Genomic DNA, 25,388 nt, shown 5'->3' on the forward strand with positions numbered 1-25,388 from the left:
GGTCCCATATTTTGGCTCCTTGAGGAATTTTTCTTGCTAGAACAAGGTACAACATCATAGAAGCAATAAAATTGATATAAATTGATCTGGTTCAAAATCCAATAAGGCAGCTATAAGTACATTGAAAATTTATTATAATCAATTATAACTGTAGACAGATCCAAACTATACTTCGCCAAGTGTCGAGGTCCAAGCATCGTTCATCAAGTTGAAAGCAAGAGTTTGCATAATTCGGGAAACCAAATGGTTACAGGCACGCATCATTATAAAAGAGAGAGGCGCAAATAGTCCAAGACAATTATTTAGATGGCAGAAATGACCCGCCACCTAAATCAAATATGTAAATAATATTGTCCCTGAAAAGGCACCACCTTGTTCAAATTTTTTTTTATACACACATGACAGCTCAACTGACTGGATGTGAAGTAATTGATTGATACAAGAATAGCGATTTCTTGTATGAAAAGTTATAAAGACAATACTCAAGCTTTTGACGCCCATGAGCACTCGTACGCGTATTGTATATTAAGCAATACTCAGATCACGGGACCCGTATCCGAGCTCCAGGAGGTTTTGCTGGCTTGAGTGAACTTGATACGCAAACATTTGAGTAGCGTCGTTTGCGGTTGAAAGAGCACGTTCAGCTACAAACCTGTAACCTTGGTGCTGATCTTTCATCTCCTGTATCGTGTGCAAAATTTGATTGATACCCTTATAGGTTACATTGCACATGGACCCCCTGCGCTATCTTTGTTTTGAAGTTACTACTACCTCTGCAGTTTTACTGCTGCGGATAGACCTGTCGGGCTAAATTCAGTTTTACTGTTGCGGATAGACCTGTCGGGCTAAATTTTTTGGACTCTTTTTCTCAGGGTGAAATTAGCGAGTCCTGAGGGTAAACGAGTCGAAAATTTGACCCAGGGGGTCTACCCACAACAATAAGACTGCTGGGGTAGTAAGTTCAAAACAGCGATTCTGCAGAGGATCTATGCGCCATTAATCTTATTCTCATACCGGGTCAAAAGTAAGAACAAAAAGGTATAGCATACACATCTACTGACCAGTTGATGTAGCAGGCTCTGATGCGTTTCGTGGGTGTTTTTCAACTGTAATCCATGCATAGTAGAAACTAATCAGCATGCATTTGAGAAGAAGGGACAAGTGGCACTAGTTTAATCGACATAATTTCATTAATTGTGAGTAGTTAGACAGTCATTGTGTATGAACAACAGGAGGTTTTATGCTTCAAGCAGTTGAAGCCCACTGGCACACCCAAGCATCCCGAAGATAGTACATCATAGTAGTTGAGGCGGTGAATTATTGCTTGTTAGTTGCATATAAAGAAGAAATATCTGCAAACTGGGGAGTTATTTGGACCATCCATGAATCTAGGTGAGATAAGAACAGTCTTTTAATAATTGAAGAAATAAATGTTAACTTAGATTCAGCCCGCTAATGAGGATGTGAAATGATGTGTCGGGTAGATTCTAGAAAAAAAAAACGTAATACTCTAACAGGGATGTGAAATTGATGATTTGATCACGAAATTATGCAGGAACCTTTTGCTTTCAGAGAAGTTAATGCCATTTTTGGTTAACTTGTTGAAATTGCGGTAAAGACATTTCAGGTTCAGTCTTGTGACTGGACCGATAAGTGACCAATAACTGTCAGTCTGTCACAGCGACATAGGTGATAACCAACCATCATAAGTCCCTGACCAGTACTCAAAAAACTCTAAAGTCGTGAGGGTTGGGGGTTATATTTTTATTTACTAACAGTTGAAACCAGTAATATTATAAGATAGAGCTATATTTGAATCTCTTTCATGCTAAATCAAGGGCCATTTTTGTGCGATTTCTCAAGCACTAGCTAGGGTTAACAAAGATTATAAAAGGTCTTATAACCGACATGATTTCTTGAAGAGAAGGCTGTACACTCTATGGTTGAAGGAAGGGGAAAAAAGAGTAAACGACTGAATAGAGAGATCTAAGAAGAGTATTTTGTAGATCAAGGCGAGAGAGATGCACCTCATCTAAGGGTAAGGCAGTACAAGAATAGAGTGACGAGAACGGTGCTTGCAAAAGTTGCAACTTCATGGTTCAAAAATGGCATTTCTTCAAGACATTTGTGTGAGAGAAGATTATGACTAGGCTAATCCACCGATGATGCAAGTTTCCGCTTTAAGATGGAGTCATGTCATGCATGGTTCATGGTCGGTTCACATTCATATAAAAAGCGAGTCATTTAGGTGATGCATCATAGAGGTAGGAAACATGAGAAATAGATAAGAAATAAACAGCAATAAAGAAAGACATGATGAAGAATTTCCAAAGAATTAGAATACAAGTCCACATATAGATTATTATGCATATGCCATGTTTTGACGCCAAAAGGGAAAGTCAAATTAGGTCAAAGAGTTAACAATTCAAATAGAGAATATAAAACCAAAGTTTAAGTCTAAGATTGTAAGTTATCCTATTAAGGATCATGATTGAGTGACTTTCTCTAGGTTAATTAGGGTTAAAAGATATAGTAAAAGAAATCATAACTAACAAAGTCTTTTGAAGAGAATGATGTGGATCTCTTCAACGAGAGAAGGGGCACAAGTAAAGACGTAGGATCTCTTTAAGGCTCACTGCATTAAGGGGTGGTCATTTTGCCAAGGAAGAAATTGTCATTTCATCGTTATAAAGATTTCTTGAATGGCTGTTAGAAATTCTTAGTTGTTAGACATTCCTAGTGTTGTATTTGTGTCAGAAAAAAAAAGGATTAGGGTGTGCCAGTGTGGTTGCTCTCTTGTACTCCCTTCTTATCATAGTGCCATCTCCCTCAATCTCTCTTGTATAGACTGAGTTTGGGTGAAACAGAGATTTTACTGTGCGGGTGAGTTTTGATCTTTCATGTTGTCTTTATAACGCGTGTATTTGGTATCTAAATAAGGATCAAAGGATCATACCTTTGCAAATTATCAAAATTCTGAGCTCATTCAACTAGGTATGAATTGATGGGCATCACCAGTTATGAAGATAAGCGAAAGTATTTTTCCGACAAAGGTTTTAAAAGTTAACATCCCAATTTAAATTCAACAATAAAAACACTAGACTGAGAATCTATTCTATCCATGTTGACAATGTACCATCAACGTTGCACGGGAATGGGTACTGATATGTACGTGGAGATTCGTGCACAAGACACGGCAAATTTGTAAAATATAGGGTACAACTGTACGAGAACAAGACTATATATATGTGTTGAAACTAATAGTTTACATGGGATCAATATTGTTTTTCATTAACATGTTACGAGAATTAAAATTGGCTTAATTGCACTTAAATGCCCTATACTTTCCCCTACATTGTACTTTTATACCCTTTACATGTTTTTGGCAGCACCTATATACCCCCAAAGTTTTTTAAATTTACACTTAAATACCTGTAGGTATGCAAACACTAGAACTTCCCCTCGAAAATTCTCATACGAACTAACACACTAATTTTAGGAAATTTAACATTTAATTTTTGTTAAATTTACTATCCGAATATTTTAAAATCATGAATTTTGAAGTATGCATACTAAATTACCTTGGGATGAAATCTATGTTGTACGGGTACGGTGGGGGTGCGAACACACGTGCGGATACGGGACATGGCAAATTTGTAAAATTTAGGATATGGGGACACGGCTATATATATAATTTTTGAAATTAATAATATATATGAGATCGACATTGTTTTTTATTAGATATTATGAGAACTAAATACCATGTGGCTTTTTTATGTCTCTTTTGTTGAGTAGATTATAAATTGGAAATCTGCTTACTTTTGGACAAGATATTCAAATCATCATTTAAAATCATACTTATGAACATGATATGGGCTGAAATGAACCCGAACTGAGTCCAATAAGTTGTAAAAATTTGATGTGGCGGGTAACATATACATCCCAGAAGTGTACCACGAGCGTTTTAAACTAAAACATGTGTTGTCTAATTCGGTACACATCTACATAAATGTATGTATATACTCAAAAAGTGTCCAAGAAGTGTGGACACGAATACGGGAGTCAAGGTGGAGTGCCTGGGTAATCTAAGTCGAAATAAACAAAAATCGATAAAAAAATCGTGGGTTTATATCCGATAAAAATCGTCAAGGTGGAGTGTCTGGGTAATCTAAGTCGAAATAAACAAAAATCGATAAAAAATCGTGGGTTTATATCTGATAAAAATCGTGAAATTTTGATGTATATACTTAATTGCTATCATATTGAAATGAATTACAATGGACAAAAGCTGTGAGATTAACCCATAAAAAATGTGGGATTTAAAAGTACACATACTTACTTCCAATTAGATGGAAAAAACAAAAATGAACAATAATCGTGGCTTATAACCCATGAAAATCACGAATTTTTAAGTAAGAAATCATGAAATTTAAATTGTCAATGGATCGAAAAGAGCAAAAATAGATAAAAATCCTGAGTTATAGCCCATGATAATTGTTAATTTTGAAGTATCATACTTAATTGTGCCTCGGTAGAAATGAATAAAAAATGATAAAAATCATGCATTGCCCATGAAAATCGTGAAATTTTGAAATACATATACTTAAATGTCATTGGATTAAAAAGAACAAAAGTGAACAAAATAGTGAGTTATATCCCATGAAAATTGTGAATTTTATAAGTATCATAGTTAATTGTCATTGGGTCAAAATAAATAAAAATTGATAAAAATTGTAGGTTGTAGCATATGAAAACCTTGAAATTTTGAAATAAACATTATCAAATGTCATTGGATAAAAAAAAAACATGTTAAAGTCTGGAAATCGTGAATGTGAAGTATGAATATTCGATTGCCATTCGGTCGAAATGAACGAAAATAAACAAAAAATAGCAAGTTTACCCCTACTAAGTTATGAATTTTGGAGTATCCATACTTACATGTCATTGGATTAAACGGGAAAAAATGAACAAATATTATAATCCTCTGAAAATCGTGAATTTTCAAGTATCTTACTTAACTATCATTGGATCTAAACGAACAAACATCTTGGGTTTTTCGCACATGAAATTTCAAAATTTGAAGTTCTCTTGCTTAATTGCTAAAATGATCAAAGCAAATGAGGATTGATAAAGTCTTTGGCTATAGCCTAAGAAAATCGCTAATTTTGGTGTATGAAAACTTAATAGTTGTTGGAATGATAATGAAAGAAAAATGGACAAAAATAGCACGTTATGACCCATGAAATTCGCAAACTTTTGAAACACCCACACTTAATTCATTTCATCAAAAGGAATGAAAATCAGTGGTTTTAACCAAAGAAAATTGTTAGATTTTAAGTATGCACAAGTAATAATATTTGAGTCAAAATCAATGAAATTAGAGAAAATCGTTAGTTACAAGCTTATAAAAATCATGAATTTAATGTATGCATTAGCATATGGTCAAAATGAAAGAAAATCGATAAAAATTGTGCCTTTTTATGGACTATAACTCATAATTTTGTACATTTTCATCGATTTTGACTCGTTAGCAATTAATAGGTGAACTTCAAAATTCATGATTTTCATGAGCTAAGCTACAACTTTTATCCATTTTCATCTGTTTCGACTCTATGACAATAAAATTTTCTTTCCGTATAACTAACAATTTTCATAGGCTATAACTCACAAAATTATCCAACTGTAACTGTTTCAATCCAATGACAATTAAGTTTTCTTTCCTTAAAATTTACATTTTCCAAAGGACATTACGTTTTCATTCCTTAAAACAAGAAATTTTCACGAACTGTAACCTTCAATTTTAATCCATTTTCACCTTTTCGACCCCATGGAAAACAAATGACGTACTTCAAACTTCACAATTTCATGGGCTATAACACATGATTTTTATCCATTTTTCGGTCGTTTTAGCCCAATACCAATTAAGTTTACTTTCCTCAAAACTTACATTCCCCAAAGCAATTAAGTTTTCATTCCTTTAAAGTCGATATTTCCACGAACTAACCTATAATTTTTATTCATTTTCATCTTCTTCGAGATGATGGAAAACAATTAGCATACTTTAAAATTCATAGTTTTCAAGAGCTATATAACTCATGATTTTTATCTATTTTTGGTCATCTCGACCTCATGGCAATTCCACCAAAAACACTATTTTCATGGATTATATTTGACCAATTTTTCATTTGTTTGAGCCAATCCCAATTGAGTTTTCTTTTCGTAAAATTAATGATTTCATGGGCTTCTTGTCCATTTTCAACTATTTCGATCCAGTGGCAATTAATTGGCATACATTAAATTTCATAATTTTCAAGAGCTTTAGCCTATTACTTTTGTCCATTTCGATTGTTTCAGTTATTTCCTCAAAATTCACCATTGTTTGAGATTACACCACATGTATAACTAATTGGTATACTTCAAAATTCACATTCTCATGGGCTATATACCTCATGATTTTTGTTAATTTTCATCTTTTTCAACCCAATAACCATTAAGTTTTCTTTCCTTAAAATTTACCATTTTCATGGACTTATAACCCACAACTTTTTTATTCATTTTTGTATGTTTCGATCCAATGACTACTAATTAGCATACTTCAAAATTCCTATTTGCATGGACTAACCCATAATTTTTGTTCATTTTTATCTGTTTCAACCAAATTAAAATAAATTGATGTACTTCAAAAATTCGCAATTTTCATAACCCACGAATTTTGTACATTTTCTCAAATTTCACATATGTCATGGGATATAACTCACAATTTTGTCCATTTGCTTATTTTTCGACCGAATGCAAATGTACACCCACGATTTTTGTCCCCCTAGATCGTTTCAATTTTATTGAAAATTTTAAATTTTGCAATTTTCATAGGTTACACCCACGATTTTTGTCCCTCTAGATCGTTTCAATCCAAAAGCAAATAAGTTTTCTTTCCTTAAAATTTATCATTTTTATAAACTATGAACTTCAAATTTATCTATTTTCATCTATTTTGATCCAAGGACAATTAGTAATTTCAAATTCGCAATTTTAATGGACTAACTCACAATTTTTGTCCATTTTCATTTGTTATATTAAGTATTCTTTAAATTCACCATATTTATAAACTATAACCCACAATTTTTATCTAGCCATAAGCTTTCTTTCCTTTAAATTCACCATATTTATAAACTATAACCCATAATTTTTATCTATTTTCTATGTTTTGACCTAATGACAAATAATTGATATGCTTCAAAATTCATAAATTTTACGGGCTATTATCCACGATTTTTGTCCATTTTCGGTGTTCACTATAGCAATTAAGTTTTCATTCCTCAAAATTCATCATTTTCAAGGGCTATATAACTCACAGTTTTGTTCATATTCATCCATTTCAACCTAATGGAAAATATTTGCCATACTTCAAAGTTCAAAAATTTCATGTGTTATCACCCAAGATTTTCATCTATTTTCGATCGTTGGTCCAAAATCAATTAAGTTTTCTTTCTTCAAAATTAACCATTATCATGGACTATCACCCATAATTTTTTCCATTTTTATCTATTTCAACCCAAAGACAATTAATGAGCGTATTTCAAAATCTGCAATTTTTATGGACTATAAATCACGATTTGTGTCCATTTCCGATCACTTTTGTCCAAAAGCAATTAAGTTCTCTATCTTTTTAAATTCACCATTTTTATTTATTTTGACCCAACGACAATTTATGAGTGCACTTTAAAATCCGCAATTTTTGTGGGCTATGACACACGATTTTTGTCTACTCGGGTCGTTTTAGTCCAACAACAATTAAGTTTGCTATTCTTTTAAATTCACCATGTTCATAGATTATAATCCACAATTTTGGCTATTTTCATATGTTTCAACCTGATGACAATTAATGAACATATTTCAAAATTTGTAATTTTTATGGGCTAAACTACGATTTTATCCGTTTCATATTTTTCGATACAATGGCAATTAATAGACATACTTCAAAATTTACAATTTTCTTGGACCATAACTCACAATTTTGTCCATTTTCTGCTGTTTCGACTCAATGGCAATTAATTGTCATACGTCAAAATTTATAATTCTCATGGATTATAACTCACTATTTTTGTCCATTTTCGATTGATTCGTCCCAGTGACAACTAATTTTTTTTCAATAAAATTCACCATTTTCATGGACCATAACCCACAATTTTATGCAATTTCATTTGTTTTGACCCAATGGTAATTAATTGGTGTTATTTAAAAATCGTAATTTTATGTATTATAACCCATAATTTTTGTTTATTTTTATCTGTTTCAGCGCAATGACAATTAAATTTTCTTTCCTTAAAATTTACCATTTTCATGGACTATAACCTACATTTTTTGTCCATTTTTCTACGTTTCGACTCAATGATTATTAATTGGAGATTAGAATACTTCAAAATTCACAATTTTCAGAGACCCACGACTTTTGTCATTTTCATGTATTTTTAATCAAATGGCCATTAAGTTTTCTTTCCTTAGAATTCACCATTTTTATGAACTATAACCCACAATTTTTATTAATTTTCACATGTTTCAACCTAAGGAAAATAATTGACGTACTCCAAAATTCATAATTTTTATGGACTATAATCCATGATCTTTGTACATTTTCAGTCATTTTGATCCAAAAACAATTTAGTTTTCCTTCCTCAAATTCATCATTTTCATAAAATATAACCGATAATTTTATCCACTTCCATCTTCTTTGATCCTATGGCAATTAATGAGCGTAATTCAAAATTCGCAATTTCATGGTCTATAATCCATGATTTTTGTCCTTTTTCAAATGTATCAAGGCAATAACAATTAAGTTTTATTTCCTCAAAATTCACCATTTTCGTGGATGATAACTAACTATTTTGTCCATTTTCATATGTTCCGATTCAATAATTCAAAATTCATTATTTTCATAGGCTATAATTCATAATTTTTGCCCATTTACGATCATTTCGGTTCAAAAGCAAACTATGCTTTTCCTCAAAACTCACCGATTTCATAGACTATAACCCATAATTTTGTTCAACTTTAATATGTTTCGAGCGTATGACAACTAATGGGCATAATTCAAAATTCACAATTTTCATGGGCTATATAATGCACAATGTCATTTTCCCATTTTTTGACCTAATGAAAATTAAGTTCTTTCCGTAAAATTAATGATTTTCATGGCTATAACTCACAATTTCTCCATTTTTAGTTGTTTCGACACAATGGTGTTGTATGTCAAATTTTCAATTTTCATGGATTATTATAGCCCACTATTTGATCATTTTCGATTATTTCGGCCCAATAGCAACTAAGTTTTATTTCCTCAAAATTCACCATTTTTCAAGACTATAAGACACAATTTTATGCATTTTCATTTATTTTGATCCAATCGTAATTAAACTGGTGTATTTTAAATTCGCAAATTTCACAGAGTTGTAACTACATTTTTATCCTTTTTCGGTTCTTTTTGGTCCAAAAGCAATTTGGTTCTTTTTTCAAAATTCACATTTTCAAGGACTAATCCACAAATATTCCACTTTCATCTGTTACAACCATGTGGTAATTAAGAGGCATACTTAAAAATTCATAAATTTCATAATTAAGGGACAAATTTGCAAGTTATAGTCCACGATTTTTATCCATTTACATCTGTTTTGACACAATGACAATTAAGTTCTTTCCCCAAATTTAATAATTTTTATGGGCTACAACTTACAATATTATCCATTTTTAACTATTTCAATCTAATGACAGTTAATTGGCGTACGTCAAAATTCACAATATCTATGGGCTATAAACAAATATTTTTTTCCATTTTGGGTTATTTCGACTTGATGACAATAAGTTTCCACCCAATTGCAATTAATTGGCATACTTCAAATTACACAATTTCAATAGGCTATAAAACACGACTTTTGTCCACTTTCATTGGCTACCACCTAATGACAAATAAATTCTTTATTTAAAATTCACCATTTTCATTGACTACATAAACCACAATTTTGTCCATTTTCATCGCTTTCGATCTAATAGCAATAAATTAGCATACTTCAAAATTCACACTTTTCATGATCTATATAAAACCCACAGGTTTTGTCCATTTTTTATCATTTCGACCAAATGCAAATGAAGTTTTCTTTTCTAAACATTCATCATTCTCATGTGTTCAAGATTCACAATTTTCATGAGATAAAACCTGCAAATTTTGTGCATTTTTATTATTTCATCTCATTGACAAATTAGTTTTCTTTCTGCAAAATTTATGATTTTCATGGGCACAATTTGACCATTTTTATCTGTTTTGACCCGATGACAACTAACTAGCCTACTTTAAAATTCACAATTTTCATGGGCTTATAAACCATAACTTTTGTCCATGTTAGATTGTTTCGGCCCAACAACACTTAAATTTTCTATCCAAAAAATTCATCATTTTCATGAACTATAATCCACAATCTTTTCCATTTTCATCCGTTTCGACCCAATGACAACTAATTTGTGTACTTTAAATTTTATAATTTTCATCAACTATAATCCATAATTTTTGCACATTATTATCTGTTTCAACTCAAAAGCAATCAAGTTTTTTTGTAAAATTAAGGATTTTTCATGGGCCATAACCCATAGTTTTATCCACTTTCAACTATTTCGACCAAATGACAATTAATTGGCATACTTTAAACTTCACAATTTTTATAGGCTATAGCCCACCATTTCGATCATCTCGGACCAAAGGCAGTTAAATTCTTTATTCAAAATTCACTATTTCTAATGGCTATAACTCACAATGTTGAAATTTCATCTGTTTTGATCCAATGCAAAATATTTAGCATACTTCAAAATTTGCAATTTTTGTGTAACCTATGATTTTTTTTCAATTTTTTATTATTCCACCAAATGGCAATTAAGTTATCTTTCCGCAAAATTCATGTTTTTAATGAACTATAACTCACAATTTTGTCAAGTTTGATCTGTTTCGACACGATAACAATTGATATCCATATTTCAAAATTTGCAATTATCATGAACTTATAAATCAAGACTATTGTGCATTTTCAGTCGTTTCAGCTCAATGACAACTAAATTCTTTCGTCAAAATTCACCAATTCCATGGACTATAACCTACAGTCCTTTGTTCCAGTTTCATTTGTTTTGACCTAATAACAACTAATTTGTGTACTTCAAAATTTGCATATTCATGAACTATAACACATGATTTTTATTCATTTTTCATCTATGTCGCCTCAATCACAGCTAAGTCTTATGTCTATAAAATTAATTATTTTCATTGGCTATATAACTCACAACTTTGTCTATTTTCAATTGTTTCGACCAAATGACAATAAATTGGCATACTTGAAAATTCACAATTTTTATGGGCGACAACCCACTATTTTCGTCCTTTCCAATTGTTTTGACCAAATGGCAATTAAGATTTCATTTCCCAAATTACACTATTTTTTCCCAAGCTATAACACGCAATTTCATCCATTTTCATATGTTTAGAATCAATGGCAATTAATTGGATACTTTACAATTCGCAATTTTCAATTATGGTAACCCACGATTTTTGTCCATTTCCACCTGTTCAGAAACAATACCAATTAAATTCTCTTTAAAAATTCACAATTTTCATGAGCTATAACCCATAATTTTGTCCATTTTTATTTGTTTTGAACCAATGCAATTAATAGATGCACTTCAAAATTTATAATTTTCATAGGCTATAACCCACAAATTTCATCAATTCTTTATTGTTTCCACACAATGAAAATTAAGTTCTCTCATCATGCTATGACTAATAATTTTTGTCTATTTTCATCAATTTCAACCCAATGGCAAATAATTGGCATACTTCAATTTCGTAATTTTCATGGGCAACTACGATTTTAGTCCATTTTCTATTGTTTCGATCAATGAAAAATTAGTTTTCTTTCTGCAAAATTCACAAATTTCATGAGCTATTTAACTCGCAATTTTGTCCATTTTCATATGTTTTGACCCAATAACAGTTACCTGGGATACTTTAAAATTCATAATTTTCATGGACAATAACCAATAATTTTTATCTATTTTTTTATCGTTTCAACCTAATGGTAATTTAGTTTTCTTTCAGCAAAATTCACAATATTCGCGGGCTATAACTCACAATTTTGTCAACTTTCATCTCTTTTGACTCTATAGTAATTAATAGGCATGGTTAAAATTCATTATTTTTATGGGCAATATAACCCATGATTTTTGTCTATTTTCATTATTAGGACCAAACAATCAAGATTTCTTCCCATAAAACTAATAATCATGGACTATAACCTAAAAATTTTGTCCATTTTCATATATTTCGATCCAATGACAAATAATTGGCATACTTGAAAATTCGTAAATTTTCATGACTTACAAACCACGATTTTTGTCTATTTTCGATCCTTTCCGCCGAAAAGCAATTTAGTTTTCTTTTCTCAAAGTTAACCATTTTTATGTACTATAATCCATAATTCGTCCACTTTCATGTGTTTCGCCCCTATTGTAATCAACAAGCACGTTTACAAATTTAAAATTTTCATGGGCTAATGCACAATTTTTTTTCACTGTCGTATGCTTCAACTAATAACTAAGTTTTCTTTCCATAAAATTAACAATTTTTATTGACTATAAACCATAATTTTTATCCATTTTCATCTATTTCGACCTAATTGAAAATAAGTGGCGTAATTTAAAATTCGCAATTTTCAAAGACTCGTGATTTTTGTCCATTTTCAGTCGTTTTAACCCAATAACAAGCAACTTTTTTCCTCATTCACCATTTCCATGGGCTATAACTCACAATCTTGTCCATTTCATCTGTTTCGAAGCAATGGAAAATATATGGTATACTTCCAAATTTGTAATTTTCATTAGTTATAACCCACTATTTTTGTCTTTTCCGTGGTTTCGGTCCAATGCCAATTAAGCGTTATTTCCTCAATATTCATCATTTTCAAGGACTATAACCCACAATTTTATCCATTTTCACTGGTCCGATAGCAATTAATCAGGTACTTCGAAATTCACAATTCGCACGAGACCTCTGATTTTGTTCATTTTCATTTGTTTCGACCCCAATGGCTCTTAAGGTTTCTTTCCTTAAAATTCACCATTTTCATTACTATAGTCTACAATTTTATCCATTTTCATGTGCCTCAACCTAATTGCAATTAATTGGCGTACTTCAAAGTTCACAATTTTCATGGGTAATCCATTATTTTTTTCATTTTCGATCATTTCAACCCAATGAAAACTAAGTATTCTCTGTTCAAATTTCATCTTTTTCATGTTCTATAACTCATAATTTTTATCCATTTTTATCTATTTCAACCCAATGGAAAATAATTGGCATATGCTTCAAATTCTACAATTTTTATAAGTTATAACCTATGATTTCTTGTCCATTTTTTATCATTTCGACCCAATGAAAATTTAATTTTCTTTCAACGAATTTAACAATTTTCATGGGCTATATAACTCACATTTTTGTCAATTTTCATCTGTTTTGACCTAGTAACAGTGAACCGACATACTTTAAAATTCTTAATTTGCACGGATTATAACCTATATTTTTTGTTCATTTTCGATCGTTTCCGCCCAATGACAGTTAATTTTCAGTTATTTTGACCCAATAGCAATTAACAGACGTACTTTTAAATTCTTAATTTTTTTGAACTAATAACCCACGATTTTTGTCCATCTTCAATCATTTCAACCTAATGACAGTTAATTTTTCTTTCTTCAAAATTCATCATTTTATAAGCCATAACTCACAATTTTTTTCATTTTCATCTATTTCGACCTAATAGCAAATATTTGGCATACTTCAAGTTTGCAATTTTCATGGGCTAATAACGCATGAATTTTGCCCGTCCTTAAAATTCACCATTTTCACGGAGTATGACCCACCATTTTTCCATTTTTATCTGTTTCAACCCCATGACAACTAATTATGTACTTTAAAATTCACAATCTTCATCAAATATAAACCCAGAATTTTTTGTCTATTTTCACATGTATTATATACCTACACATTAATGTATACGTATGCCAAAGGTATAAATGCATATCTCATGGAAGAATTTAGTTAAACCCTTATTTTTTCACGTAAAATTTACGCAACTCTTAGGATGATTCGGCGCATTTTTGTGAAATGAGCCAAATCATAGATATGCGAACTAAAAGTGTGCAGAGTTCCCATTACGGGCTGAAACCAGCAGAGGCATATTACTGGATGTATGATGACTAGTTGTTGAAAGTTTGAAACTGACTCAAACAAAGTCTAGTATCACCAATACTAACCAGAAAAAAGGGCCAATCCTGATATGTATCTGCTACAATAGCATAGTTTGAGTTGTTTCCAACTGACAACGGAAATGTATGGCCTGAGCAGTCTATAGTTAATATCCCATGCAAATGAAAACCTTTGATATAAAATACTCATGGAACTGGTGCCAATTTGTTCCGAAAAGAAATCAAATCTACAGCATGGTAGTATGTCATTATGGGTATCTAATTATTACCATACTAAATTTGGAAGTTTTACAACCCAATTATGTATCCAAGACCAAGGCATACAAGCTGCCTGCAGATGATTTAAATAAAATCTTTTTTTTTTTGGGACAACGACCAAAGAGAATATACTTCTTATAACTCTTTGATATCCAAATTTGTAGTAAAGTATCAACGATATAGGGAAAAGAATTATATTAAAGGGCAACTCATGAAAATGTATGCAGAACAAAGGACTTGATAGCATGCAAGCAACTGCGCTCAAGGATATGAAGGATCAACTCAGAAAACTATGGTGAACTACGCAGCACAGCACTGCTATGACCAATCCATATCTGTTTTCGGACACTCCTCAAACATATGTTGAACATTCCCCCAAAGTTCCTAAACTTTACATTATGTTTTAAATTTCCGACACGTACGGACACTTCTCAGCATTTCTAAAACACTTGTAGGACACATTTCCAACACTTGTGAGATATTTATTTCAAATTAAGTAATCAATGAGATCTACTTGCGAAGGTTTGAAGTATAGCTCCATAAGTCGATAACAATACACACCACTCCATTAGATTTTACATCTGTTAATCTGTCCAGTCTAAATCGATCATACAACATCGATATCAACTAATAACAGCTAATTTATATGGTCTGATAATAGCAAATAAAGAAGATCTTCGATTTGGATAGTATTATATTTGGTAACATATTGAGGGGAAGTTCAAAAAAAAATACAAAATCTTGTGAATCACTAGAACCACCGAAACTCCGTGTAAAACCCCGTATTTTGTTAGAAATATATGTGAATTATTAGTGATAAATAATTCTATTAGTGGTAAATGACTTGAGGTCATGGATATACTTGGTAACAAGTTATTAGACATGTATGAGTGTGGTTTCATAGAGTTTCATGCATTGGTTTTGGCTGAATAACAAAACATGCACGAATCTGGAAATTTATATCTGCTCAGTTGACTTATGAGTCGACTAATGAGTCGACTGATGGGTCGACCAATGAGTTGACTGACGGGTTGTCTTCATGTTTTTTTTTCTTTTGCGGGTTTGGTTTGGTTTGTTTCGGGTTTGACCACTTACATAAAAACTCTCCTACCCGAAACCAACCGCATAACTCATCAGACCCCAGAGAAAACCCTAGCCCCCTCTATCCTCTCAAACCCTAGCTCGTTTTGGTGAATTTTCGGAGGATTGCAACGAGTTTTGGCGAGGTGCAGCGAAGGGGATCTTTCTCTCTCGGATTCAGGGGTTGTTCTAGCATATCAGAGGCGAGTAACATCTCGTCCAGCTCTCACCCACTGTTTGTATAAATTTTCTTTGGTTTTATTTCGAATTTTTGAGCCTAAATCACTATTTGTGTATAAAAATAGACCTTTATAGCATATGATGCTAAAATCGAATATTTTCAGTTTTTAAAAGCTCACCAACGAATTTGTAAATTAAGATCCAGATCTGGAAATTTGTTTAAACATGAGTTTTAATGTGATTTACTGTTTTTTTTAATGTTTTTAAACATGTATAAATATGTTTAGGGTTTTGATGTAAGTGATTACATGCAGATCTTTCGTTTCAGTTTGTTACGTATATGAAATAATCATTTTTATGCTGCTGGATATGATGAAGAACTTTAGGTTAACATTTTTGTAAATAATCAACGAAAACAGAAACTGAGAATTTTCTGCTCAGTCAACCAATGAGTCGACTCATGAGTCGCCTTATGAGTCGACTGATGAGTCGACTGACGGAAAAATCTTCAGTTTTGTCTCGTCTGGTCGATCAATGAGTCGACCAATCCCAGTCAACTGATGAGTCGACTGATGAGGTGTTTTACAGATTCTTGATCTATTGCTTTTCGGGATCGCCTCGATTATCTGACACTAGTTTACAATGTTAGTGATTTATCTGTACATGTGAGTTGACTTTTGACACAAGTACCGATACGCACACCGAGGCACGTGTGACATGAGTCTGTGTATCTTTTCAATATATATCATCGACACTTACACTTCGCATAGCTTATATTTAGTCCTCGTGTTGGACACTCATTTCTTTCAGTCCTCGTGTTGGACATTCATTTCATTCAGTCCATGCGTTGGACATTGGTTATATTCAGTCCATGCGTTGGACATTTGTTATATTTAGTCCATGCGTTGGACATTGGTTATATTCAGTCCATGCGTTGGACACTCGTTACTTTCAGTCCATGAGTTGGACGTTTAATTTATATAGTCTATGTTTTGGACACTTAATCATTTTCGGACATGACACTCATGTGAGTTTGCATGACACTTATGGTGGCCTTGTCATGATTTCATTTATCGGTAGTCTTTTAATTTATTTGTTCCTATATTAGATTTCGGGTTTTGGTATTTAGGGATTTACAATTTGAGATACAAGGTATATACATGAGGGTTTTCTTGTTTGGATTATTTCGCTCGACATACCTACGCTCGTGTTGTAATTTCCTAACTATTAAAATCCTCTTATACATAGGTATTTATAATTTGAGCTACATGGTATATACATGAGGGTTTCCTTGTTTGGATTATTTCGCTCGACGTACTTATGCTCACGTTGTAATGACCTATATAGGATCTTATTTCGCTCGACGTACTTATGCTCACGTTGTAATGACCTATATAGGATCAGTGATTTCATATATATATGTATTATCTGTATTTTCTGTATACAACGAGCCCTTTCCCTTGGGGTTGGTTGTGATGTTACTTGCTAACGCTTTGACGCTCGTTGTCCCTCCCCCTTTCAGGTAACGAGCCAGGAGCCCGGAGAGTCGCAGATTGATGACGTTACACTTTAGCTCCAGCCGTTTATTATAGTTATATTTTTCTTTTGAACTCCACTGTAGAACTTTGTTAGACATTTGAGAGTTTATCCTAGAAGTTGTAAAGGCTGTGTGCCTTGTCTCCTTTTATTCAGACAATTGTATTTGAGATTTGTTGAGAAGTTCCAATTTATTCATTTCAGACATTGACTTGTACTTCAGTTTGTTAGATGATGAAGTATTTATTTGATTCTCTATTATTTCATCAGTTGACTCTTGTATTATCTTTTACTTGCTTTTGTACCTACACCTGTTATTGACTCTACTAGAGAGAGAGTAATTGTGATGGTGAAACATGTTATTGCACGGTGTGGTGCATGGCAGGTTTGACATTCTTAGTTTCATCTTGGACTGCAGCCTTGTGTGAACCCAGAGGCGTCACAGTTGGTATCAGAGCTCTAGTTCCAGTATCCTTAGGATCATCCTGTGTCGAGTCGTGGAGCTAGGACAGAGTTTTTTAGGATTCATGTATAGAGTCCGATAAGAATTTTCTAGTATGAGTGAGGACGATATATGCGTATATCTCTAAATTTTAAGAATTTTTTTTATAACTATTTTTGTTTAAAGTATTTGTGTGAATACCGTATGTTGTGAAAATCATATGGTGATACGTTATGTATGTATATATATCTATTTTGACTCATGAACTCTTTTTGTTATATGCTCAAATGTCAGAGTATCGTATGCCTCATACTCAGAGATCTGGACAGGCTGAACTACAGCAAACTCCACCCGAGCCATATCAGACACCACCTGAGCCGCAGCAGGCTCCCCAGTACCTGATAGATCTTATGGCTCCCCTAATCGCTAGGATAGCAGCAATCGAGGAGCTTGTAACGAATCTTATTACACCACCACCAGTAGCTGAAACCGTCATTTCTCGAGAAAATAGGACGGGTAAGTTTCATAAGGAAAAAGAAGGGAGTGCTAAGAGAGGGCACACCGGAGACAAGGGTAAGAACAAGAGACCCTTGTCTAGACCTCAACAGCAGTAGCATGGCCCTCATAAGAAGGGACCAGCATGATCAGAGAGCGCATCAGCAGCGCAAGTTCTAGGAAATTTGCTATAACTGTCGTAAGGTCAGACACAAGGCATTAGAGTGTCGTAGTGCACCAACAAGAGCTCAGAAGGGAAATGGTCCGAATCAGCAGCAGCAGAAGGCTGAGGAGCAGGTTCTAGCAGTTCAGGAGGTTACCCAGGGACAGATTATCCCATATTCTCCAGCACCAGCGGCAGAACAGTTTTCAGCCTCCGGCAGAGTGTATGTAGTGGTTTCGCATGATCATGGAGCTAGCGGAGCAGTTGTGGAGGGTACGTTCCTCATAAATCCTTTTCCCGCCCGTATTCTTTTTGATTCGGGAGCTTCGTATTCTTTCATTTCGTATGCTTTTATGACTAGACTCCAAATCGTAGCTCAGCCTCTAGATATTTCATTATCAGTTTTCCATCCCTTTAGGTGAGGTATCGCTTCTGTAGAGCGTTTGTAGGTGTATTATTAGTCTAGATGAGTCGGAGTTTGTCATAGATTCGATAGTATTGCATGTGTCCGAGTTCGATGTCATCCTTGGTATGGATTGGTTGACTTCCTACCATGTTAGTATTGATTGCTTTGCGAAGACAGTCAATTTGTGAGCGTCCGATGGGTCCGAGTTGATTGTAGCAACCTCTCAGGATAACCGTTTTGCTGAGTTATTTCTGACGTACATCGAGGAGGTGATGCGACGGGATCAGAGTATTGATTTATTAGAGACTAGAGTTGTCTCAGGGTATCAGGATGTCTTTTAGGATATGCCCAGGTTACCTCCTGTGTGAGAGGTTAAGATTTACATTGAGTTACAGTCGGGCACAGCCCTGATATCCCGCGCACCCTATCGCATGGCACCAGCTGAGATGAGGGAGCTTCAGACCCAGTTGGACGAGTAGTTAGCTCAAGGTTTTATTCGTCGGAGTCTTTCTCCGTGGGGAGCGCCGGTCCTCTTCGTGAAGAAGAAGGACGACAGTATGAGATTGTGTATTGATTATAGATAATTGAACAATGTCACTATCCAGATTTGATAGGATTTATGACTTGTTCGATCAGCTGCGCGAAGCGCAACATTTCTCGAAGATTTATCTTCGTTTTGGGTTATTGTAGTTGCGAGTTCGGGAGATGGATTTATTTTCCCAAAGCCGTTTTTCCTGATTCGATATGAATCTTCCGAGTTTCTGGTTATGCCGTTCGGATTGGCTTATGCACCCGTGGTATTCATAGATTTGATGAATCGGGTTTTCCGTCCCTTCTTGGACCAGTTTGTATCCGTCATTATCATATATTCGAGATCAGAGGCAGAACATGAACAGCATTTTCGGATTTGCTTTGCAGACTCTACAGAAACATCAGTTATATGCCAAGTTCAGCAAATGCGAGTTTTGGTTTTCAGAAATCAGATTTCTCAGCCACGTCATCAGCAGAGAGGGCATAGCAGTGGATCCGGCTAAAATTATAGTAGTTCTTGATTAGGAACGGCCGAAGACGGTGACAGAGATTCGAAACTTTTTGGGTTTAGCCGGATATTACAGGAAGATAATCCAGAACACTTGTGGTCTATGCAGATGCATCATTGGCAGATTTAGGAAGCATCTTGATGCAGAATCAGAGGGTAGTAGCGTATATCTCACGGCAATTGAGAGTGCATGAGTAGAACTACCCCACTCATGATTTGGAGTTAGCAGCTATAGTATTTGCGCTGAAGGCGTGGAGACACTACTTGAATGGAGTGTAGTTTGAATTGTTCATAGACCATCAGAGTCTGAAGTATCTTTTCTCTCAGAAGGAACTCAACCAGAGACAGAAGAGGTGGATCGAGTTTATCAAGGATTACGGGTTTGCGATTTAATATCATCCAGGGAAGGCGAACGTCGTAGCAGATGTTTTAATCAGGAAGCATCGACATCGGGTTTCAGTTTCGAGATGCTCATTGCATAGAGATCTTCTCACTCTTAGCCAGTTTGATTTTTTTGACCAGAGATTTATGGAACCAGTGCATTATTGGGAGCTGTGTCAGTGCAGCCATCTTGGAGTAACTGAGTTGTCATAGCTCAGTTGGAGGACTCTTGGATTCAAATTTGAAAGAAGGAGATTACCAAATAGCCTAAGACTAATTAGGCTATTGGGACAGATGGAGGTCTACGGAAGAAGGATAGACTATTTATGCCAGTTAGTACAGAGCGTAAGAGGGAGTTAATAGATGAAGCACATCGTACTAGGTGCACAGTACATCCAGGGACTACTAAGATGTACAAGGACCTAAAAAGACACTTTTGATGGAGTGATATACGTAGAAAGATTTTAAGAGTATGTAACTAAGTGTCTTACCTGTCAGCAAGTGAAGGCGAAACATCAGAGAACGACAGGAACACTTTAGTTTTTACCCATTTCGAAGTAGAAGTGGACGGATATTTCTATGGACTTTATCATAGGGTTGTCGAAGTCAAAGGAAGAGAATGATTATGTTTGGGTGATAGTGGATAGACTAGTGAAGTCAGCACATTTTATTTTCAGTGAAGACTAACTATACAGCTGAGACGTATGCGAGGATATTTATCCAGGAGATTATTCGACTATATGGAATTCCAGATACGATGGTATCGGATCGAGGTTCAGTGTTCATTCCACGTTTTTGGAAGAGTTTTCAGGATTAGTTGGCAACAGATTTATCTTACAGTAGTGTATTTCCACCCGCAAACGAATGGTCAGACGAAGAGAGTAAATCAGATGTTGAAGGACATGTTGCGAGCTTGTGTCATTGACTTTCAAGGTAGTTGGGAGGATCATTTTCCGCTAATAGAGTTCGCTTGTAACAACATTGACTTTCAAGGTAGTTGGGAGGATCATTTTCCGCTAATAGAGTTCGCTTGTAACAACAGTTATCAAGCGACAATTGGTATGGCTCCGTATGAAGCATTTTCCGCTAATAGAGTTCGCTTGTAACAACAGTTATCAAGCGACAATTGGTATGGCTCCGTATGAAGCATTGTACGGGAGGCCTTGCAGACCACCTATATTGGGTAGAGCCGGAGGATAGTTAATGCTTGGGCTAGAGCTTATGAGACAGATTACTGAGAAAGTAACATTGATCAGAGGACAGATTCTAACCGCTCAGAGTCGGCAAAAGAGCTATGCAGATTAGAGATGAAGACCTTTGGAATTTCAGATTTGAAGAGTTAGTCATGCTGAAAGTATCATCTATGAAAGACGTTCGACGATTCGGAAGGCGGAGAAAACTTGAGCTGAGATATGTTGGACCATTCCAGACTTTAGAGCTTATTGGATCTGTTACATATAGACTAGACCTTCCACAATCGATGTCTAGTGTACATAAGTAATTCATGTTTCATGTTTCTATGCTTAAGAAGCACCTACATGATGAAGAGCAACAACGAATGTTGAACGCACAGGAGATTTAACTTCAGGATATGTTGTCTATGATTGAAATCTCAGTTTGTATATTTGCTAGAGAAGACAAGAAATTTAGAATCAAGTTGTTTTCCTTTGGTAGAAATTCAGTGGAACCAAGAAGGAGTTGAGGAGGTTTCTTGGGAGCGCGAGGAGGATGTACATTGCGACTACCCACACCTGTTTGATCAAGTAAAATAAATTTATGTATGACTTATTTATGGTTTATGGTTACATGTATGGCGATGTTTATACTTAACATTAAAATGAGGGTACTAACACTTATCTCCTAAGTACTTGGAACATATGATATATATATGAGGGGTTCCTTGTTTGGATGTTTCGCTCGATGTACTTGTTCCATTTAGTTAGGGGTTAAGTGGGAGTATTTACATTTTTGATGATTAAGTGTAGACATCGAAGATGAGTTTCAGGAGCGCGAAGATATTATGTCGCGCGACTTCCTGCACCTATTGAAGAAGTAGATTGATTTATGTGTGTGATTATTTGTGTGGTTATATTTAGATTTAACGCTAGAATGAGGATATTTCCGCTTAATTCTTAATCTTTTGGAACACATGGTATATATATGGGGGGTTCCTTGTTTGGATTTTTCGTCCGACGTACTAGTTCCATTCGATTAAGGGTTGAGTGGGAATATAATCATCCTGGATTGTTAAATATAAATATCGTTATATGCTTGTCTAAAGTAATACTATTTGTTTGAATATGCTTTCTGAATTTCGAGGACAAAATTCTTTTAAGGGGGAAAGAATGTAAAACCCCGTATTTTGTTAGAAGTATATGTAAATTATTAGTGATAAATAATTCTATTAGTGGTAAATGACTTGAGGTCATGGATATACTTGGTAACAAGTTATTAGACATGTTTGAGTGTGGTTTCATAGAGTTTCGTGCATTGGTTTTGGCTGAATAACAAAACATGCACGAATCTGGAAATTTATATCTGCTCAGTCGACTTATGAGTCGACTCATGAGTCGACTAATGAGTCGACTGATGGGTCGACCAATGAGTCGACTGACGGGCTGTCTTCATGTTTTTCTTTTCTTTTGCGGGTTTGGTTTGGTTTGTTTCGGGTTTGACCGCTTACATAAAAACTCTTTTACCCGAAACCAACCCCATAACTTATCAGACCCCAGAGAAAACCCTAGCCCCCTCTATCCTCTCAAACCCTAGCTCGTTTTGGTGAATTTTTAGGGAATTTTCGGAGGATTGCAGCGAGTTTTGGCGAGGTGCGACGAAGGGGATCTTTCTCTCTCGGATTCAGGGGTTGTTCTAGCATATCAGAGGCGAGTAACATCTCGCCGAGCTCTCACCCACTGTTTGTATAAATTTTCTTTGGTTTTATTTCGAATTTTTGAGCCTAAATCACTATTTGTGTATAAAAATAGACCTTTATAGCATATGATGCTAAAATCAAATATTTTCAGTTTTTAAAAGCTCACCAACGAATTTGTAAATTAAGATCCAAATCTGGAAATTTGTTTAAACATGAGTTTTAATGTGATTTACTGTTTTTTTAAAACGTTTTTAAACATGTATAAATATGTTTAGGGTTTTGATGTAAGTGATTACATGCAGATCTTTCGTTTCAGTTTGTTACGTATATGAAATAATCATTTTTATGTTGCTGGATATGATGAAGAAGAACTTTAGGTTAACATCTTTGCAAATAATCAACGAAAACAGAAACTGGGAATTTTCTGCTCAGTCGACCAATGAGTCGACTCATGAGTAGACTAATGAGTCGACTGATGAGTCGACTAATGAGTCGACTGATAGGAAAATCTTCAGTTTTGTCTCGTCTGGTCGACCAATGAGTCGACCAATCCCAGTCGACTGATGAGGTGTTTTACAGATTCTTGATCTGTTACATTTCGGGGTCGCCTCGATTATCTGACACTAGTTTATAATGTTAGTGATTTATCTGTACATGTGAGTTAACTTTTGACACAAGTACCGATACGCACACCGAGGCACGTGTGACATGAGTCTATGTGTATCTTTTGAATATATATCATCAACACTTACACTTCGCATAGCTTATATTTAGTCCTCGTGTTGGACACTCATTCCTTTCAGTCCTCGTGTTGGACATTCATTTCATTCAGTCCATGCGTTGGACATTGGTTATATTCAGTCCATACGTTGGATATTGGTTATATTTAGTCCATGCGTTGGACATTGGTTATATTCAGTCCATGTGTTGGACACTCGTTACTTTCAATCCATGTGTTGGACGTTTACTTCATAAAGTTTATGTGTTGGACATTTAATCTATATAGTCTATGTATTGGACACTTAATCGTTTTCGGACATGACATTCATATGAGTTCGACATGACACTATGTTTGGAAGTAGAGATGGGTTTTGTATTCTTTTAATTTATTTGTTCCTATATTAGATTTCGGATTTTGGTATTTAGGGATTTACAATTTGAGATACAATGTATATACATGAGGGTTTCCTTGTTTGGATTATTTCGCTCGACGTACCTACGCTCGTGTTGTAATTTCCTAACTACTAAAATCTTCGTATACATAGGTATTTATAATTTGAGCTACATGGTATATACATGAGGGTTTTCTTGTTTGGATTATTTCGCTCGACGTACTTATGCTCACGTTGTAATGACCTATATAGGACCAGTGATTTCATATATATATGTATTATCTGTATTTTCTGTATACAACGAGCCATTTTCCTTGGGGTTGGTTGTGATGTTACTCGCTAACGCTTTGACGCTCGTTGTCCCTCCCCCTTTCAGGTAACGAGCCAGGAGCTCGGAGAGTCGCAGGCTGATGGCGTTGCACTTTAGCTCCAGCCGTTTATTATAGTTATATTTTTCTTTTGAACTCCGCTATAGAACTTTGTTAGACATTTGAGAGTTTATCCTAGAAGTTGTAAAGGCTGTGTGCCTTGTCTCCTTTTATTCAGACAATTGTATTTGAGATTTGTTGAGAAGTTCCAATTTATTCATTTCAGACATTGACTTGTACTTCAGTTTGTTAGATGATGAAGTATTTATTTGATTCTCTATTATTTCATCAGTTGACTCTTGTATTATCTTTTACTTGCTTTTGTACCTACACCTGTTATTGACTCTATTAGAGAGATAGTAATTGTGATGGTGAAACATGTTATTGCACGGTGTGGTGCATGGCAGGTTTGACATTCTTGGTTTCATCTTGGACTGCAGCCTTGTGTGAACCTAGGGGCGTCACACTCCGAATACCTAAACCTGGCATTCCCGACTCACAAAGATAGTGAAACTCCAAATTTCTAAAGCCGATAATGTAAATCATCAGTTCATATCGATACCAATACCGAGATTCCAAACCTTGTTATTTACTATCCTTAAGAATTGTTGACCTTGGAGACATATAAATAACACTAGCTTGCTCGCAAGCATTAATTTAGAATATGTTTCAGAGTGGAAGTAAATACATTAGTCTGGGTCAGTTGGCAATTAACCCTTCAAAAAAACATCATACCTGTCAACTGCTTTTTTGCTTTTTAAATTTAC

At 34.5% G+C, this 25,388-nt stretch overlaps 1 protein-coding gene across 2 annotated transcripts in view; it reads right to left on the reverse strand.

The window, feature by feature from the left end:
• LOC109839573 (MADS-box transcription factor 16-like) overlaps positions 204 to 25,388 on the reverse strand; it is a 36,499-nt gene continuing 11,314 nt past the window's right edge. For both annotated transcript variants that reach the window (XM_020408057.1, XM_020408056.1), the window contains 2 exons: positions 1,062 to 1,106; positions 204 to 681 (listed from right to left, as the gene is read on the reverse strand). In XM_020408057.1, coding sequence (XP_020263646.1) covers positions 526 to 681; positions 1,062 to 1,106 — 201 coding nt within the window. In that variant the 3' untranslated portion in view covers positions 204 to 525. The remainder of the gene's footprint in view (positions 682 to 1,061; positions 1,107 to 25,388) is intronic.

This window comes from Asparagus officinalis, chromosome 4 (genome assembly GCF_001876935.1).
Source record: "Asparagus officinalis chromosome 4, Aspof.V1, whole genome shotgun sequence".
In the NCBI taxonomy this organism is placed as follows: domain Eukaryota; kingdom Viridiplantae; phylum Streptophyta; class Magnoliopsida; order Asparagales; family Asparagaceae; genus Asparagus; species Asparagus officinalis.